General features: G+C 43.1%; 1 protein-coding gene across 7 annotated transcripts in view; it reads right to left on the minus strand.

Moving 5' to 3' along the window:
- The window catches only part of CHD2 (chromodomain helicase DNA binding protein 2), a 76,072-nt gene that overhangs the window by 33,609 nt on the left and 23,622 nt on the right, over positions 1-18,841 (minus strand). For 5 of the 7 annotated variants that reach the window (XM_067555635.1, XM_067555634.1, XM_067555632.1 and 2 more), the window contains 11 exons: positions 12,781-12,842; positions 11,440-11,562; positions 10,749-10,898; positions 9,831-9,964; positions 6,940-7,165; positions 5,192-5,292; positions 4,458-4,502; positions 3,772-3,947; positions 2,424-2,548; positions 1,319-1,535; positions 479-568 (listed from right to left, as the gene is read on the minus strand). In XM_067555635.1, the coding sequence (XP_067411736.1) occupies positions 479-568; positions 1,319-1,535; positions 2,424-2,548; positions 3,772-3,947; positions 4,458-4,502; positions 5,192-5,292; positions 6,940-7,165; positions 9,831-9,964; positions 10,749-10,898; positions 11,440-11,562; positions 12,781-12,842 (1,449 nt within the window). Of the gene's footprint in view, positions 1-478; positions 569-1,318; positions 1,536-2,423; positions 2,549-3,771; positions 3,948-4,457; positions 4,503-5,191; positions 5,293-6,939; positions 7,166-9,830; positions 9,965-10,748; positions 10,899-11,439; positions 11,563-12,780; positions 12,843-18,841 lie in introns of those variants that run through there. The other 2 variants (XM_067555637.1, XM_067555639.1) reach the window with 2 other exon arrangements.

Consider the following 18,841-nt stretch of genomic DNA (forward strand, 5'->3'; position numbering starts at 1 on the left):
CTTTTTGTAAGTGTAAAATCTATGTGATATCATCCCTTTCACACGGGAGAAGGGGGAGCTGCACTAAACCTAGCATCCTCAATCCCAGCACCCTACCTCTCCAGCCCATGTGAAACAGCTGTGGGCAGCAAAGGAATATAGCATTTTGTTCTTCTTACTGGGTATGTTAATAGCCCAAATTATGACAGGTACAGCTAGCTCAGATACCACAGTGAGAGGTGCCTTATAAGTGTATGTAACCATGAACAATACTAATTCTGTGCTATATTTATACCATACTCTGTATTGTTGTTAGCACGCCAAGTAATGGTAGGTTGCATCTACGTGTTCCCAATCACCATAGGGGTGAGGGGTGGAAACAGCTTTGGCTCATCATCAGATGTCCTACTCACAGTGCGAGATGCATTGGTTTAAAGGGAGGCACCCCACTGTGAAGTACAAGGAAGTTTATGTGAAATATCTCTTGCCCACCACACACCTTATCTTTGAGGAGGATCTCATATGTTGTGATAAGTGCATTGAACTTCAACCTTTTCGTCTGAGAATGGATCCATTCATATTCACGGATCTGGGAGAGAAGATAACAGTTCAGATATGAACTTCAATGTAAATTGTTAAAGGGGCACTCTCAAGTATTATCATCTGTAGCACCTACAGGTCCCAGCCAAGAATGTGGCCCCACTGTGCTAGGCGCTGTACAAACACATAATAAGAGACAGACTACCCTGAAGAGCCCATAAACTACGGAGGAGAGAGACAAAGGGTGGGAGAGAAGAAGGATTATCATCCTTGTTTTACCCATGAGGAACTGAGGCGCAGAGCTAAAGTGATTTACCCAAGCTCAGAGAGACAGTCTGTGGCAGAGCCAGTAATTTAAACCAGATCTCTCAGGCAGTTTAATCCCCCCATCATCTGTATTAATTTGATATTCATTGTCTCATTATTAGTCATAACCTGAGGATTTCTATATTGCCCAGTAAAGTCCTACCTATCTGTGCCTCCATTGCTCATACAAATAATCATACTTTGCCCTTGTATGGTACTTACCTGAGAAGGACTGAAAACTCTGTATGCACATTAATTAAGACCCTCTCAGGGAGGTAAATATTGTGTCTATTTAAGTGATGGGGAAAGTGGAGGCTCAGAGGCCCCTAATCTAGTGAACCAGTCCAAACTGCACAATTATACCAGTTCTAATGTCACAACCCAGTTTGCCTTTCTACAGAATCATACGTCAGATATAATCTATGCACAGAGGTTTTCATTCAGTGTGAGGCTCTCTCCCCCCTCCCACCCACCTTGCCTTTTGTTTACACACCGTGTTTCTGCTCATCATGTCTCCTATGTAAACGACCACGTTAATCTCTGGTGCCCAGATTTCAAACTCTCTCTGCCAGGAGGTCAGAGTAGACAAGGGCACCACTATCAGAAAGGGGCCATACAGCTGATGCTGATAGAAGAGATAGGAGAGGAATGATATTGTCTGGATTGTCTTCCCCAAGCCCATTTCATCAGCCAAGATCACACTGTTGTTTCTGAAAGGCGGAGAATAAAAAATAAAGGTGTAATATCATGCTGTACCAGTTTACTAAGTGCCAACAAGTAATGGCAGAGAATGCAAGCCATGCTTTGCAAAAGGTCATTGAAATATTGCCAAGCAGATCCAATTCAGACTGAACTGCTCTACAAAGAATCACCTATGAGTGACAGGGTTAAAGTTCGGACTGCATTTACCCCAAAATTGGCAAGCAAATGCAAAGCCAAAAGAAAAAAGATGTAGAAGAGCATTTCTCAAACTGGGGGTCTCTCCTACAGGAGATGGCTCAAGCAAGCTGAGAGAGAGAGAGAGAGATTTATCCTTTGATTATCAGGGTTTGCCACATTGGATTGCCACATTCCAATCTCCATAGCACTAGGTCAGAGAAACGCACCTGCCTGTGCACATAATACACCATCCCCACAGGGCAATGAGGGGAGAAGATGCTTTTCTTTTCTCTCACTATCTCTTAAGCTCACATTTTACAATGGTCTCCATTTGCCAATCCTGCAGTGCCAAAAGAACAGCAATGCAGTCAAATAAATATGGTGCTTCTTGTGCACATATTCATCCTGCATCACAGAAATGCAACTGGGTTCCCCCTCCCTTTCCAGAGACAGAATTTTTCCTCCCCCTTCAGCAGGAGGCCTGGATATTTTTGCGGGATGCATGTGACAGTGTTTGAGATCCTGAGCTTTAAAGGTGCTGAAGCAGGGCAGGTAAATACCAAACATCAAAACAACAGGACCAGACCCTGTTGTGGTGTTAACAGGAAAACATCAGGAATGAATATGGCTCAACAGCTCTTAAAACAAATTAATGCTGCACCCCTGAACAAATCTAGAGCCATTACCCAAAACCAGAGCATTACTAGAGCATTACATACTTGCACCATGAGTGAGCAAGCCAGTTGAGCCCCTCCAGCTGGTAATCTCGGAGCTCCAGGTTCTCGCCACCAATGTAAGAAGGCTGTTTCTTCAAAGCAACAAACCTGGGTCTCTGCTTCAACACCTAAAAAGGCAGAATCCTTAAACTCACTGAAGAAAAGTAAGAGGCAGGCCTTCAAACTCAGTGAATAAAAACTGCTGTGATACATGTGTATATGATAGGGAGAGAAAGCGTACTTGTAACTGCAATGTAGCCGCACAGTCTGCAGCAGCGAGATCCAAGTCTCATCAGTGACAACATTTTGCTAATAACTCCTGCTTGCTCCACTCGATCTCAGAGTATCGGAGTTACAGGACAGCCCAGGAAATGCAACAAGCTGTAGCACATAACACTCTGACCAGAACTGTCATCACAGCCCTCTCTGAAGCTCTCTTTGCCTCTTTTCTTTGTTTTCTTTTCTTATGATTTCCTTGACCTCTTCATTTTAACTGATATGCTGCAACATCCTCTTTTCCTCTTCCTCCCTGGTGTGTTGCCTTTTCTTTCAGTAATAATAAATCTTTGCATTTCTAATGCAACTTTTATATGTGGCTCACGAAGGATTTTACAAGTAATAAGCCTCATAATCCATTACGAGGTACATAAGTATTATTGTACCCAATTTATAGATGAGGTAAGTTGCAAAAGGGTTCATTTCTCTATCTATGGTATTAGACCGAGTCACTGTACAAAAACAACGAGCATTCATTAAAAAACGCTTACAGACGTCAACTCAGCACTAAGCAGGAGTCTACTTTCTCCAGTGAGGAAGAGAGTATTTACACTGCAGAGGAGAGGATATATTTATCCAGGGAGTCCCATGTATTTTACATGGGTAGGAACCTATTACACACAGTTCCCACTGACATAAAGTTCAGTTGTTCTTTCCCATGAACTCCTTGCAGTTCTTGATTCTGCATTCTATGCCAGCATGGTCTTAGCATGCTGAAGAGAGAGTATGTATGGCTGCTAAACAGGAGGGTGAAAGTGATTTGTATTGCTTAGCACTAAGCCTCCAGATGACTAAGAAGCAGAGTTAAAGAGCTCTCCAAAGGGAGTCCCAACCATTGTTTTTCAAGGAACAGATGGGGTCTACATTTCAGAGCCTTGAGAATTGGGAGAAGGAACTGAAAAGGATGCAGAGAACTTCTGGAAAAGAAACTGACATGGGTAGGGGGGAAAAGTAAAGGTGATCTCCTTGTTCAAGTGATAGCCATCTTGCATCACGTATCATCTAAATACAGAGAAAGCTTTGGCCTTCAGAAACCCAGAGCAAGCCCAACAAGAGAGAAAAGAAGCAAGCAAACCTTGCAGTCCCGAGTGGGAATGGTTTTGGAGTTGTTGCGATTGTTGAAGCTGTCAATGCAGTGTTGAAATTTCTTGCTAATCAGGGCCTCATCTTCCCAGCTGCAATCTGCATATGGCAACCCCATCCATTTGCACAGATATTCCGGCTCATTGGAGGACAATTTCCGACTGTGAGCTGCAACACATGACCGAAATGCAACCATGACCAACTGAACTCCAAGGCAGGGAGGGTAGTGACCGGTGCCTCCGCAAGACAGGTCACAGCTAATAGTGTTGTTCAGAGCAGTGGTTCTCAACCCTTTCAGGCGTACCCCAAGTTTCACCTCACCTAAAAACTTGGGCTTCGGCTTCAGCCCTGCCCCTGCAAGGCTCAGGCTTTGCCTTTCTGCCCTGGGCCCCAGCGAGTCTAACGCTGGCCCTGGGAACCCCATTAAAGCAAAATCACAGTTTGAGAACTGCTGATATAGTATATAGAGCAGTATAAACGAGTCATTGTCTATATGAAATTTTAGTTTGTACTGACTTTGCTAATGCTTTTTATGTGGCCTTTTGTAAAACTAGGCAAATATCTGGATGAATTGATGTACCCCCTAGAAGACCTCTGCATACCGCCAGGGGTAAATGTACCCCTGGTTGAGAACCACTCATTTAGAGAAGCCAGAAAGGGAGTTAAAGGCCACTTTACCTGGGAACTCAGACTGTCCCATGGAGGACTTGCTGGTCTTCACAGCTATGTTTTATAGAAGCAAACAAAGAAGGGTTTTAGTGTCTTAACCAGAATGGGGTGCATGAAAGATATTCTACACTTCCGCCAGGTAGGAGGGTTTTAAAAATATTCTCTGCAATGCACAGGAAGATTGTTAGAAAACAACACTCGACTCCTCAAGCCTAGTTTCCAAAAGTGCTGGATATCCACAGCTCCTGCTGAGATCAGCATGATGTTACTGAGCTGTTCTGAAAGCTACACCCCACATTTTGTCAGTGCTCATGAAAACCTAAACCCTGAGCTGACATGCAAGCTTCACTGTCAAACAACGTCATCCCGAGTGGTCCCCGCAACACTCTACTCTGCTCTTCTACAGCATCTTCCATCCAAAGATGTCAAAGAACTTTACAAATAGTAATAAACTAAATGTCACAGCACCCCTGGGCAAGAATGATTAATCCCACTTTACAGTTGGGACAACTGAGGCAAAGAGAGGGCAAGTGAGTCCCTCAAGCTGTTTGCAGATGCATTACTAGAACCTAGATCTCCTGTGCTCTAACCTCTAAATTTCCACACATTACAGGATGTGTCGCACCACTTTATTCCCCAGAGATGTGTGAAAACACCAAATACTCATTCTTGTGGCCCCAGTAAAACTTGAAATCCTGGGTCTTACTACTCCCTTTATTAGAAAGGTTCATTATTCCACTTACCGATCACTCTCTCCACTATCTGATACTGTGTGTTCAACTCTGCAGCGAGCTCCTGTTGGCAGTTGAAGTATTCCACATCTTCAGGAGTTACCTTGGCTAGCCTGGATAAAAAAGAAATAGGGATTGGGAGTAGAAGCATGAGAACAATTCCACTTCTGCTCAATCTGTGGATCGTGCTGCTCAAGACCAGCTGTAAAAACTCCACCTGCCTATATAAATTCATGAGTGAGTTAGGGTAACTCAAAATCAAAGCTGACACTTACTTATCAGACACACGTCTTAATGCTTCTAAAGGAATAGGTTATTTAAAACCACACAACACAGAGAAATAGATAATGGTTTTCAATGAAACTTTTGTGAGCTTCTCTACCAGAAAGCCAAAACACGTAAGCGTTTACATAAGTTGGGGAACCCTCAGCACTCCTGTATCCCAGAACACACTGTCATGATATGACAGCTGGAGTAACATGTCCAGTTCTGGGCGCTACACTTCAAGAAAGATGTGGACAAACTGGAGAGGGTCAAGAGATGCGCCACGGAAGTAATAAAAGGTTTAGAAAACCTGATCTGTGGTGTCATGTGTGATTGTTACATTTGCCTCACCCATAGCATAGGGTATATCCACACTACAGCTAAGAGAGAGCCTAACTGCCCCATAGACAGACTTGGGCTAGCGTGCTAAAAACAGCAGTGTGGATACCGCGGCAGAAACTTGGGCTAGTCACCCCAGGGGTCGAGCGGGCTTGAGAGCCCAAGCTGCCGCGTGAGCCGCAACATCAGCGATTTCTAGCGCACTAGCTCAAATGGAGCTAGCACCAGTCTACCTGCCTGGGCTGGGAGGCTCGCTCCCAGCTGCTGCAGTGTAGACATAGGCTGGGGGTCAGCAATGAAAAGCCCTGCCATAAGCAACTCTATCAATGTACTCAGCGAGGGCAGCATCGCACAGTTTTTGTGCCAATTAAGCTCTACCAGTTTAGACACTTAACTGAACACACTAACCCGACGTCAATGCGTTTATACCGATGTAACTGCAGTTTCTAAATGGAAAGTGTTAAACCAGTATAAAAACTGTGTGTAGATAAGCCTTTAATTTCTGCGCAACAGGGTTGGCCAAGATGCAACCTGTGAGCCAAATATCAACAACGTGGCCTGAAGCTGCCTCCCGTTTTCCCCTGCTATCCCAGCATGTGCTTTTTCATCTTGATCGGAATGCAGCTACACGTTTGCACACATGCACCCCCTCCCCCCATGCTGGGACCTGTAGCCTCTACAAGCTGCATGCCTCTGTGACTAGCCTTCTGACACTTGGCCCAATACTCCGATTTGGGTGATTTCTAAGACCCTGAGGACGGCCTCCAATCTGACTTACATCATGGCCAAAGCAGGATACCCATGAAACTAACGTAGAACAGAAGAGAAATCTGTCTCTTGTCCAGGCAGGCTCCAAAGAAAACAGTTCTGGAGCCCTACTGTCGGCTTGACATGCTTTGCAGAAGGAAACCCAGGTGCGGCAAGGTATGGGCAGCCAAGAGGAAATTCTCAGGCTTTTCAATTTCCCATCATAGATGGGTAGCAATATCCCTTCTTATTGAAGATGACAGCAGTGATCCAGCATGGCCCATGAGCTCCTGGCAAGTTGTCTGAACAGCCGTCACAGCTCTCAATTGGGCAACGCTCAGGTGGCCTCTGCTATGAAAGAACCTCCCAAGCAAGGCTCCACACTGATTTTTGTCTTAGGAGAAACGTACCATTGTTTGATTTCATCCTCTTTTTTCTTGAAGTTTTCTAGTTTTTTCAGTCCCTTCACCTTCTGCTGCTGCAGAGACTCCTCACTCTCCCACGTGCTGTGAATGTACGACCAGCCCTTCCACTTGATCAAGTACTGAACTTCTCCCTCATCCTTTTCAGGGTCAAAGTCAGCGCTGGGGTTGCCGTTGGCTTCAGTCATATACACAGTGGTAGAAGCACCAGTGGCTGAAAAAAAAAGTTGCAAATTAAATTGGATTGCAATTGGTGCTTTTGTCAGCCAGTCACTGAAATAAACTGAGCAGTGTGAAAACAAGGAGTCGTTTTTCTAGCTAGTGCATCTTTTGTGGCAGCACACAGAACATCCTACGGAGCCTGATCCTACAACAACCATACAAAAGGATCTCTCTGCACAAGATTCCCCTTAGAAAAAGATGCCAAACTATCAGCAGGGCCATTGGACAACTGAAATGCTAAAGAGGCACTCAAGGAAGACAAGTCCACTGTGGAGAAGTTAAATGAATTCTTCCCATCAGTCTTCACTGCAGAGGATGTGAGGGAGATACCCACTCCTGAGCCATTCTTTTTAAGTGACAAAGGTGAGGAACTGTCCCAGGCAATAGAGGAGGTTTTGGAACAAACTGATAAATTAAACGGTAATAAGTCACCAGCACCAGATGTATTCACCTAAGAGTTCTGAAGGAACTCAAATATGAAATTGCAGAACAACTAACTGTTGGTATTCAACGTATTGCTTAAATCAGCCTCTCTACCAGATGACCAGTGGATAGCTAAGGTAACGCTAATTGTTTTAAAAGGCTCCAAGGGCTATCCTGACAATTACAGTCTGGTAAGCCTAACTTCAATACCAGCCAAATTGGTTGAAACCATAGTAAAGAACAGAATTATCATACACCCAAATAAACACGATATGTTTGGAAAAGGTCAACATGGCTTTTGTAAAGGGAAATAAATCATGCCTCGCCAATCTATTAAAACTCTTTGAGGGGGGTCAACAAATACGGGCAAGTGTGATTCAGTGGATTTAGTGTATTTGAACTTTCAGAAAACCTTTGACAAGGTCCCTCACCAAAGGCTCTTAAGAAAACTAAGCAATCGTGGGATAACAGAGACGGTCCTCACATGGACCAGTAACTGGGTAAAAGACAGGAAACAAATGGTAGGAATAAACTGTCAGTTTTCACAGTGGAGAAAGTTAAATAGCAGGATCACCCAAGGATCTGTACTGGGACCAGTGCTGTTCAACATATTCATATAGGAGCTAGAAAAGGGGATAAACAGTGAGATGGCAAAGTTTGAAAAAGATATAAAAGTACTAAAGATAATTATGTCCAAAACTGACTGCGAAGAGTCACAAAACTGGGTGACTGGGCAACAAAATGGCAGACGAAACTCAGTGTTGATAAATGCAAAGTAATGCACATTGGAACACATCATCCCAACTACACATACAAAATGATGGGGTTTAAATTAGCTATTACCACTCAAGAAAGAACTTGGAGTCATCATGGACAGCGCTCTGAAGACATCTGCTCATTGTGCTGTGGCAATCTAAACAGCTACCAATCTTAGGAACCATTAGGAAAGGGGGACAGAGAATAGAAGAGTACATATCACAATGCCACTATATAAATCCATGGTGCACTCGCACCCTGAATACTGCGTGCAGTTCTGGTTGCCCCATCTCAAAAAAGACATATTAGAATTGGAAAAAGTACAAAGAAGGGCAACAAAAATGATTAGGGCAATGGAACAGCTTCCATATGAGAGGAGATAAAAAAGACTGGGCCTGCTCAGCTTAGAAAAGAGACAATTAGAGGGAGAGATGAATAAGGTCTATTAAATCATGAGTGGGGTGGAGAAAGTAAATCAGGAAGTGTTATTTACCCCTTCAAAACACAAGAACCAGGGGTCACCCCATTAAATTAATAGGCAGCAGGTTTAAAACAACATTAGGAAGTACTTCTTTGCACAGCACATAGTCAACTTGTGAAATTTATTGCCAGGGGCTGTTGTGAAGGCCAAAAGCGTAACTAGGTTCAAAAAAGTAATTAGAGACATTTGTGCAGGATAGGTCTATCAGTTGCTATTAGCCAAGATGGTCCAGGACGCAATCCCATGCTCAAGGTGCCCCTAAACCTCCAACTTCCAGAAGCTGAGACTAGACTCAGGGAACGGATGGATCACTCAAGAACTGCCCTGCTCTGTTCACTCCCTCTGAAGCATCTGGCACCAGCCACTGTCGGAAGACAGGATATTGGGCTAGATGGACCATTGGGATCTCACGCACTATGGCCGTTCTTCTGTTCTTAAACCATAAAATGTTTTCTTCTTAAACCTTTCAATGGTCTCTTGAAAATACCCAGAACTATTGAACCTGACAAAAGCATTTTGTACAGCACTGGGGGCAGATTTTCAGCTGCTGTAAATTGCTCTTGCTCTGTTGAAGTCAATGAAGCAATGACAATTTACACTGGCTGAGAATCTGCCCCTCTAACTTTGGAAGAAAGATAAGAGAAGCAAGCAGTCACTCCACTCATGCCCCATAGCTTTACTGAGTCTTTGCAAGTTTTATATGCACCTATTTTAAACTAAGGCAGTCAATTAGCACAACTCAAGATTTAGGTATTGCTTTTAAAAAAAAAAAAAAAAAAAAAAAAAAAAAAAAAAGGATTTCACGAAAGTTACCATGAAAAACATTTAAATTCAAATGAAAATAAGACTGGTCAACGGGAGAGTGAGGAGATTTAAAAATCCTTCTCCACTGCTGGAAACCCAAACACTGCGGCAGCATGACACCAGCGCAGGAGAACCTGACCATGGATGTGACTAGAACTGAGAAGCCGAGGCCGACTCCCAAAGCTACACACACCTCCTTTCTTTCCGACCCTGCTGTCCAGGACTTTCTCAATGGTCTCGCTGTTGTCCTGCTGTTCATCGGCCCCTTCCCCGGTCATCTCAATCAGGTCATCAGAATCCGTCTCAAAATCATCGTCTTCTTTGTAACTGCACAGGACCAAACACCAAGATGGTCAAAAAACTCGTCTTTCCGTAAATCTAAAGCCACAGGCATACAGCATGGCATGGCCCGGGCATGTCCCTCCAGCATCTATGTTGGGTTTGAATGTGTAATACAGTGCTCAAGTTTCTCAGATCAGCCATTTAGCTTGGCTAAAAGTTTACCCTCTGCCTTTTAAAAACAGGGATAATTATACTGGATCAGACCAGTGGTTCATCTAGTTCAGTCTCCAGCCTCTGACAGTAGCAGCTGCTTCAGAAGGAGGTAAAAGAAACCCTGCAGTAAGCAGTTAAGGAAAGCTTCTTTCTATCCATCACTGGTGAGAGGCTGGTTTATTCCCTGAAGCATGAGTAGTATAGCGTGTTCACAAATGTACCCACCAGATGCTGGGAACCTGTATCTCAGCTTTCACAGACAGTTAGCTACTGACAAGTATCTGCAGCTGACAATTTCGCATCCATTTCTGTCTAATATTTTGCACTTCTAATAGCATCTTCAATCTGATCTCAAAGCACCTTAGAAACATTAACTAAATCTCCCGACAGCCCTTTGAGGTAGTAAGTAAGTACTGCATGTTTTACACATGCATACAATGAGCAATGGAGAGATTATATACCATGGACTGGATCCTGTAGAGAATCCTGTGCGAGAGGTAGTGGGGCCCCACGCAGCACACGGGTTTGCCCATTCGGTTCTCCTTGCCTTCCTCTAGATCACCAGACTTCCAAGCCCCAGCTCTGATCACTACGTAACTCAAAAATCCTGCAGTACCTGACGTTTTTGGCGGCTCTGCGCCGGGTTTGCCGTTTGGGAGTCTCGTCGTCTTCATCATCATCTTCATCTTCAGACGAGTCTTGTTTCTTTCTCCTCTTACCACGTTGGGGCTTGTGGGGCTTTTTAACACTAGCTTTGACCACTGCTCTAAAATGAGTATTAATAAAAAGATATAATACAGTGTGTTGTACATAAGGAGTGCATTTCAGCCAGACTTCCAGTCTACAAGGAAGCGTATATCCCAAACATTAGATGCCTGGAGCCTGAATCTCCTCTCATATACATCTGTGTAGATCAGGAACAACTCTGTTAACATCAATGGAGTTAAACCAATGTGAAACTGGTGTACATGACAGGAGAATCAGGCCACAGAATAAGTGAGGATAAAATTAATGAGGGAAAAGATCTGTATGGGCATGTAGGCCATTCCCTCTCCACCCAGTGCAGGACTGGTCCCTCCAGCATATTCTCCAGTCATTTAATAAATTACTCAAAGGATGAGGTTTCCAACCACTTCCCCCAGGAGGCTACTGCACAGCTTTGGCTGATTGTCCATTAGCTGCTGCCAGAACACACACTGGCTCCAACAGCAATTTCCTATGGAACATCACCTACCAGGTACCTTTAGAGGCACTGGAAGCTAGACACATCCAATACAAAAGGGAAAGTAAATCCAATCCCTTCTCACCTTCTCAGGACTGGTCTCCTGGCTTTAACTTTCTTCTGTTCTGGTTCACTATCTGCACTGGTGCCTTGCTCCCCTCCATCTTCATCCTCCTCTTCCCCAGAAGCCTCCCTTTTCCATTTACCTCTAGGGACAAAAACAGAAGTCAGGAGGGACAGTGACACTTCAACACTACTGGCTGGCTAAACAGAGATTCAAGTCACCTGATTTAATGCCAATACATGAGCTATAGGAGACAGAAAGTTCCACGCAGGCACTGCAGTATAGTCACTTCAGCATTGGGAACGAGGGAAAGCAGCCGAGTCTCATGCTGTGATTCCCTACTTCTAGCCATCTACCTCAATCGCCTAGACTTTACCTGGTCTAGATATGCATTTTCTAAAGTCAGAGCAGTGCTGAAAGCATAGTCATACGGTACATTTAACAGAGCTGCATTTCTAACCACTTGAAATGTAAGCACGCCATTTTATTTTTAATTTTTATTTATGTGTGCTGAGCCTATCTGGGGTACCTTACGAGTGGTTTTTAGGACTCCGGCCTCAATACTTCTGAAAAGCATTGGCTTTGGCATAGTGAACATGGTCCACATTATGCACATTCATACACATATTCTAGGTTTTCTCATCATCTTATTCCATTGCTCCTTATTGTATCAGGTCACACACAAATTAATTAAAACTCTAGACACTTAAAGATTTTTAGAAACATAAGAAAAGGAACTAGATTGTGTGTGTTTTCACCAGGATGAAATTCTCTTTGGTAAGACAAGCCTGTAGGAACATGTTGGTTGGAAAAGGTGACATTATATGAATGTAAAGGAACACAGTCAAGCAGATAAGGAGTTTTTACTTTATTTTACAACATGAGAGCTTTTCCAGAAGTGTATCATTTTATTTTACAAGAGAGGAATAAAAACCTCATATGACTAAAAAAACATGAAAATATCACTAATCAAAACTTTTTTTTTTTAGCAGCTGAGGACATAAAGCTTTCTTTCCAGTGCTGGAAACTGAAAAAACATTAGCATTAAGCTAGTCCTTGAAAGAGCCAAAAGAGGTGAAACCAACTAGCAGGAGAAAGCGAAGCTGACTAGTTCCCTGTTGAAACTGAGTAAAGTGCAAAAAAGCAAGCAGATTTATAAATGGCGGGAAACCCCCACACACATACCTTTTTACAAGTTGCTTCAGTTTTAATAATCTTAAGTGTTATTAATGAAAACAGATTAAATTATTTGTATTGTACTTTTATCTTTACGGTGTCTCTCAACCATAGCTGAATGCCAACTGTCTGCTAAAATGTAGAATAAAACCAAAACAATTCAAGATCCTTTCCATAGAGACTTACGGTTTTCTCATTTGCTTCTGGCCTCTTCTTTTTGGGCTCTCATTTTCAGATTCACTACTTGCCTTTAATTAAAAGAAAAGATCAGGTTGTAGACTTCACTTCACTTCACATTCTTTCCTTTAGGAAACAACTGAAACACACGCGGTCTAAGCGTCAGAGCAGCCCAAGGACTATCGCTTGCTTCAATGATAGAATTGAAACATGATGCTCTTGTGCAAATACACCACTTAATAAAGGTGGCCAGCTACCCAAAACCAGTAACTTTGGATTCTGTAGACAGTGGCCATGAGGTTAGTACAATTGCTGTCTGACGATGAGGGGTTATAAACACAACTCAGAAGACAGGGTGAAAAGCCCTAGTGGAACATGCATCTTGCATTTCTGGAGCCTCAGGCAGCAACCTGCTACACAACCCACATACGATTAAGGACCAAAGTCTAGTGACAACCAATCCCTGCGTGCTTAGTGATGGAAGCTGCAAGGTTCACATTACACCCACTCCCAAAGTGGGCACTTGCTTCTAACTTACTTCAGGGTGCACTTCAAATGGCAAGTTTGATCTATGAAGCCATGCATTGCTAGGGTCCTACAGACAGTGTGCACCATGGAAGGAAGATGACAGGCTGCGATGCTTCTGCTAAGAGACCCTAGATTTGAAGGCTGAAAGTCATTCCGAGGGTGGGTGTGCCCCTGCTCTTTGGTCATTCAGAGCCAGATTTTGCTCTCTTTCAGGGCCTAGTGTAAGGTTCACCTATTTTCTCAGGCTTCTCACTGAAGGCACAGTGGTAGGGAACACTGTTTTCAGCTCTCATGATTTTATCATGAGTCTCGTGATATCTGGGGTTTTTCTTGAAGGCCTAGCTCCTGGAGCCAGGCAATTATGTGAGAATGTCAACTTATGTGAAAATTTTCTTATTTTCATTTTTTAAAAATGTTTCTAGCCCTGGTGTTTGCAGAGAAAAACCTGAATATGTGACCCAAGCATGTCCTTAACCTGCAAAAACAAGACAGCAATGAGAAAGAACCATTTAAAAAAAAAAACCAAAAAAACCCATGTGATTTGTAAGTCAATCTCATGAGTTTTGAGGGCCTGACTCATGATTTTTGAACACTTGGGATTGGCAAAATTGTGTTTAGTTCCATTCGGAAGGGAGGCCATCGATCATTACAATTTAGGGTGACCAGATAGCAAGTGTGAAAAATCGGGACAGGGGGTGGGGAGTAATAGTCACCTATATAAGAAAAAGTCCCAAATACTGGGACTGTGCCTATAAAATCAGGACATCTGGTCACCCTATTACAACTTGAGTGTTTTGTTGTTTAAAATTATGAACATGAGCTAAGTGTCTGATGGGCACATTTTAGGAATGTAAAAACAATACAGTTAAGTTAAAACCATGAAGTTCTTGGTCTTCTAGTTCCCAGAGAGAACCACAAAATCTTGTATGGGAGACTTAATAAAGGGAAGAAACTTCCTTTACAAAGGTTATTCTCTCTGCTAGAATCATGTGTCTGTGCTTTATTGTTCTCTGCTCCCTCAACGAGACAGTGATTGAAGGATTTAGAGAAAGCTGTGTTCATCATGCCTCTTAATCCCCACGCTCCAATACTCTGAAATCAAGTCACTCCTCCATATTTGCTCTTAGCTCAAGATGTATTCTCTGACTATTGCTGTAATACTTTTACCAAGGTGTCATTAACTCAGTGGCAATGAGACCACTAAAAGAAAATACAACTGAGTCACATACCAAACCCTATTTTATTTAACGTGGTCCAGCCATATAAGCAGGCTATCAGATACAGGACACTCTCACATGAACAAACCACCCCTTCTCGTGCACTTGACACACTCATACAAAACACAGTGCACCCATATCAGCATGAAAAAAACGAGAATCCAATGAGAAAGGTCTCAGATCCTATTAGAATTACAGAAAGAGAGATACAAAGATTATTTGTTCTATGCACTTTGCCCATTTGTAATCTTCCTTTGGAAACTGCTTGTTGTTGCACTGTACAGAAACACATTACAACTGACCACAGCTTTGGTTTTGTCAGTCAGAAATGGCACATCTGCTGGTCAAGCTGGAGCTGTAATTCGCAGCTCCAGGAGACATACCCGCACCAAGCTCTGATTGAGCTAGTATGCTACAAATACAATACAGCCACGGAAGCACAAGCAGTAGTAAGGGCTAGACACCACAAGAACCTGCCTGGCATCTCAGGCAGAGTGGTTAGCCCCACCCACTACCACAGCAACACTATTTTTAAGCACCCTAACTTGATCAGAGCTAGTGCAGGTATGTCTCCTCCAGCTGGGAATGACACCCCTAGCTCAAAGTGCAGAAAGAGCCAAGGATGGTGTTCATTGTTCGTATGCTGGCCCTCGGATTTGCACCATCCATCCAACCAACCATACCATACCATATCTGTACCACAAGCTCTCGAGGATTAAGACTTCTGGAGCAATAATTTCTTAAAACCTCCTGGGACAGAACACCCAGCAAAGACATTTTCTCTACCTTCTCCTCTGAAACACTGATTTAGTCTCCATTATTTGGTTGGGGGAAGGCATGAGGGGATATTAATATTCTGTGTATAACCAATTTGGCGTACTATTTCTCATACCACAACCTGCAGAGTGTTTCAGGCAATGCTAATGTTGTGCAAGCTGGAAGCTGCAAGGTGTTGAATCCTCCAGGGAGGTCTGAGCACCTGCATCTCAGTGAAAACTGAAGGTGCTCAACAGTTCTTGGGCGGTGCATGATCCAGCCCGATGTTACAATGCTGGGAACAACCAAACAAAGCTTACATCTCAGTGACATTAATACAAAAACTTAGTGAAACAGTGTAAGCTGGAATGTCCATTCAGGAGACAACCCAAGGACGCGAGGGAACGCACCCCTCACTTCCGCTTTCTTCCTATTTTTTTTACTTCTTTTTCCATCTTCCCTCTCATTGGTTTCTTTTCTCATTTGCACTGTATCCAACTGTTTGAAAAAACCTCCCTATGATCTGCAACAGTTATATCCATGACAATACAGCCCCTTGTGCATGATATTTTGTAGTGAGCCTGTGTTTATGAACCCGTGCATTGTGCCATCTGGCTGCAATCAACAGAAAATTAAAAAAAAAAAAAAAAAACAATCTGGTGTGCCAGGCTGATAAATACTATGAGCAACAAAGTTTAAGCAGAATCCATCACTGATTTCAGTCATGTCATTGCAGGGAGATGGATCGGATGAACTATGGGTCTCATTTCTCTACCATTTTTATTTTTTTGCCAAGAATAAATCTTGGTTAAAACGTTTATAGGATAGATTCCTGCCCTTCATTAGCTGTCTTTCCTCCTCACTCAACCATTTTAAAGCATGCTGCATTTCCTCCCCCCCCAGGTTTGGGATCTTTTTCAAGCAATTTTATCTCTTGTCTCACCATGTCTATTTTTTTGCTTCGTCTTTTGATAAAACATGAATAAAATGGGCTGAGTTTATTCTATAAAAGTCTAGCCACAGGGAATTGGATTAGAAAAGGATCCAGTTTGGAAGAGGACAACTACCTTTTGTTGCACACTCTCCTAATAGTGGTTCCTACTCTCTGCCAAGATTTCTCCGCTTCAGCTTTCTATAAAACTCCATTCTCTGCCCTCTCCTCTACGTAGTCCCTTCCTCTCTGTCTTTTTGTTACCTGTAAAGTTTAGTTACCATTCTTGCATAGATGATGCTTCGCCCTTCCTGTCTGTCATTTCTTCCTGTCTTGACCAACTGAACTTCTAGCTTCACATCAGCTGCCTTGTCATGCTTTTCAAATATGCAATTGCTTCCCTTGGGCAAGATGAGTCTCAAGCCCCACCTCCATCTCCTCTGTTTTAGCCAATCTCCAATCTGAGCCAACTGCCTCCTATTTCTGCAACTCCGACTCCATCCTAGCCCCTGACTCTCCCTTATATTCCCACATCCTCTGTATGCAGAGTTGCTTTTCACCACATCTGCTCAACTCCACTTCTGCAGAAATCCTCTTCTGCTACATCATCTCCTTTTCTCTTGAATAACCCAGTTCTCTTGTCTTAGTCTATGGCTTAGTGACCCCAACTTTCCAGACTCAAGTACATGCAGAACGTTGCTACCTACCTTTTCATACATACCAAAAAAAAGCATAAGCACATCCCTCACCCTCTAATTCTGCTAACTCTCCATCTGCTTCAGGATACAGTTCAACAATCCTCCAACCAGACTCACAGATCTTGCGTAAGATTTTTCCCCTCCACTCTGGCCTCTTTAGGTCACGCCACAGGGCAAGCGTGGCATAAAGGGACTCTAAAAGCACCATTTCTGGCTGAGGAAGAATTTCCCCAGTGCAGAAACTAGGAAAGACAGTCACAGGCTGTCCTCTGAGGACCACCTTGCATAGAGTAGTGAGCATGTCAGACTCAGAGCCACCCACACAGCACTGCAGAGAGTCTGGCCATCACTGCTGCCAGTAAGATACCGGGGGAAAGGCTGTCACAACAGATAGCCCCACCCATCCCTAAGGGACTGCTTCAGCCCCTGGAACAGCTCAGAATTCAGTCATAAGCTCTGTAGGACTGGGACTGTCTTTTTGTTCTATGCTTGTACAGAATCTAGCACAGTGGGTCCTGTTCCATGATGATGGCTCCTAGGCACTACAATAACACAAAAAATAAATAATAAAGATGGCTTAAAACAACTTAGCTCCCCTCCCTCTGGGTTGCAAGTTCAATGCTGCACCCCTTAACTTCTTTAGCACTAGACTCTCTTTTCCTTAATTATTATTATTATTTATTGTTTTTCAGTAAGTGTGTTCTCCTCTGCAATGCCTACCCGATGAAACAAACTCCCTTTCTGCCTCACTGACCCTCCATCTCACTTCTTTTCCCTCTCATGCACTTGTAAATTTCTCTCCCTCTTTGCTAGCATTTCATGTTTAAGTCTCTTAACTGTCCTATAGAACTTTAATGTATTTTGAGACCTAGTGTTTGCATAACGAATACCATACAAAAAATAGCCAAATTGTATTTTTAATGGCCTGCTGCTGAGGATGATAGATCAGTAGCTCTAAAGAGATGGTCCTGTGGACCATCTGTGGTTGATGGAGCCGTTCCAGACAGTCTACAGTATAAAATACTTAGAACCAAGCAGCCTAGCAATGCTCATAAGACAGTCTGTCTCACATTACAGAACAAAAAAGTTTAAGACTCACTATGGTAAATCAGGTAACTACTGCAGATGGCAATTCCTTCAAGACAAGGATTTGTTCATTTTGAGTCTTGTACAGCCCCAAGAACATTGTAAGAATGTAATAAATAATTAACAGAAATAATGCCCTCTGAATATCATTCAAGCTTTCTACACCCCAGCATTCTGAAACCACCTAGCTTTTCTGCACGGTGTCCTTTTATGCTGCTCTCAAAATGCTGAGGAATCCAGATTGATGAAAAGGTTAATTTTTTCCCCTGCCTGATGGAACATCCCACTAGACAGTAATAGAACATATGCCCCTTAAAAACTAAAGTAAGGCAGAGAATTTTTAAAAAATCCATTTTTAATTATTTTTTTAAAACAATAAATCAATGTATGTTGTGTGATAGAAGAAGAGTCCTCTCGTTCACGATACAAGTGCCAAGACAGCTCAGCTTTGCAGACTCCTACCCATTCCTATCATGAGACAACTTTTTAATAGCAGAGAGAGAGTTATGTCTGTTAGTCCATATTTACTGAATGCCTTAGAATGTTTTCAAAGGGCAACCGCTGTGAAAATCTCACTTCCCACTAGTCTGATCTACTGTTGTTCTGCTAATTACACGGGTGAGCACTGCTCTCGCGGCACACTGTCACGCAGTTTCAAAAGTCTCTAGTTGCTGGATGTTGTACTGTAAAGCTGTTTAACGAACACACAAATCTTGTCTTTCACTTCCTGATCTTCTAGCCCAGGTCAACGTTGCCATTTCTGATGGTTGCTTGGTAACTTATGTGACACCTGTGTTTGATGGTCTCAGTCTAGTTCCCAGAGGACAGATGTTCACAGCACAAAAACAACCCTG

The sequence above is a fragment of the Emydura macquarii genome, unplaced genomic scaffold, assembly GCF_026122565.2.
Source record: "Emydura macquarii macquarii isolate MOO-44397 ecotype Brisbane River unplaced genomic scaffold, CSIRO-AGI_Emac_v2 contig_1644, whole genome shotgun sequence".
Taxonomy (NCBI): Eukaryota; Metazoa; Chordata; order Testudines; family Chelidae; genus Emydura; species Emydura macquarii.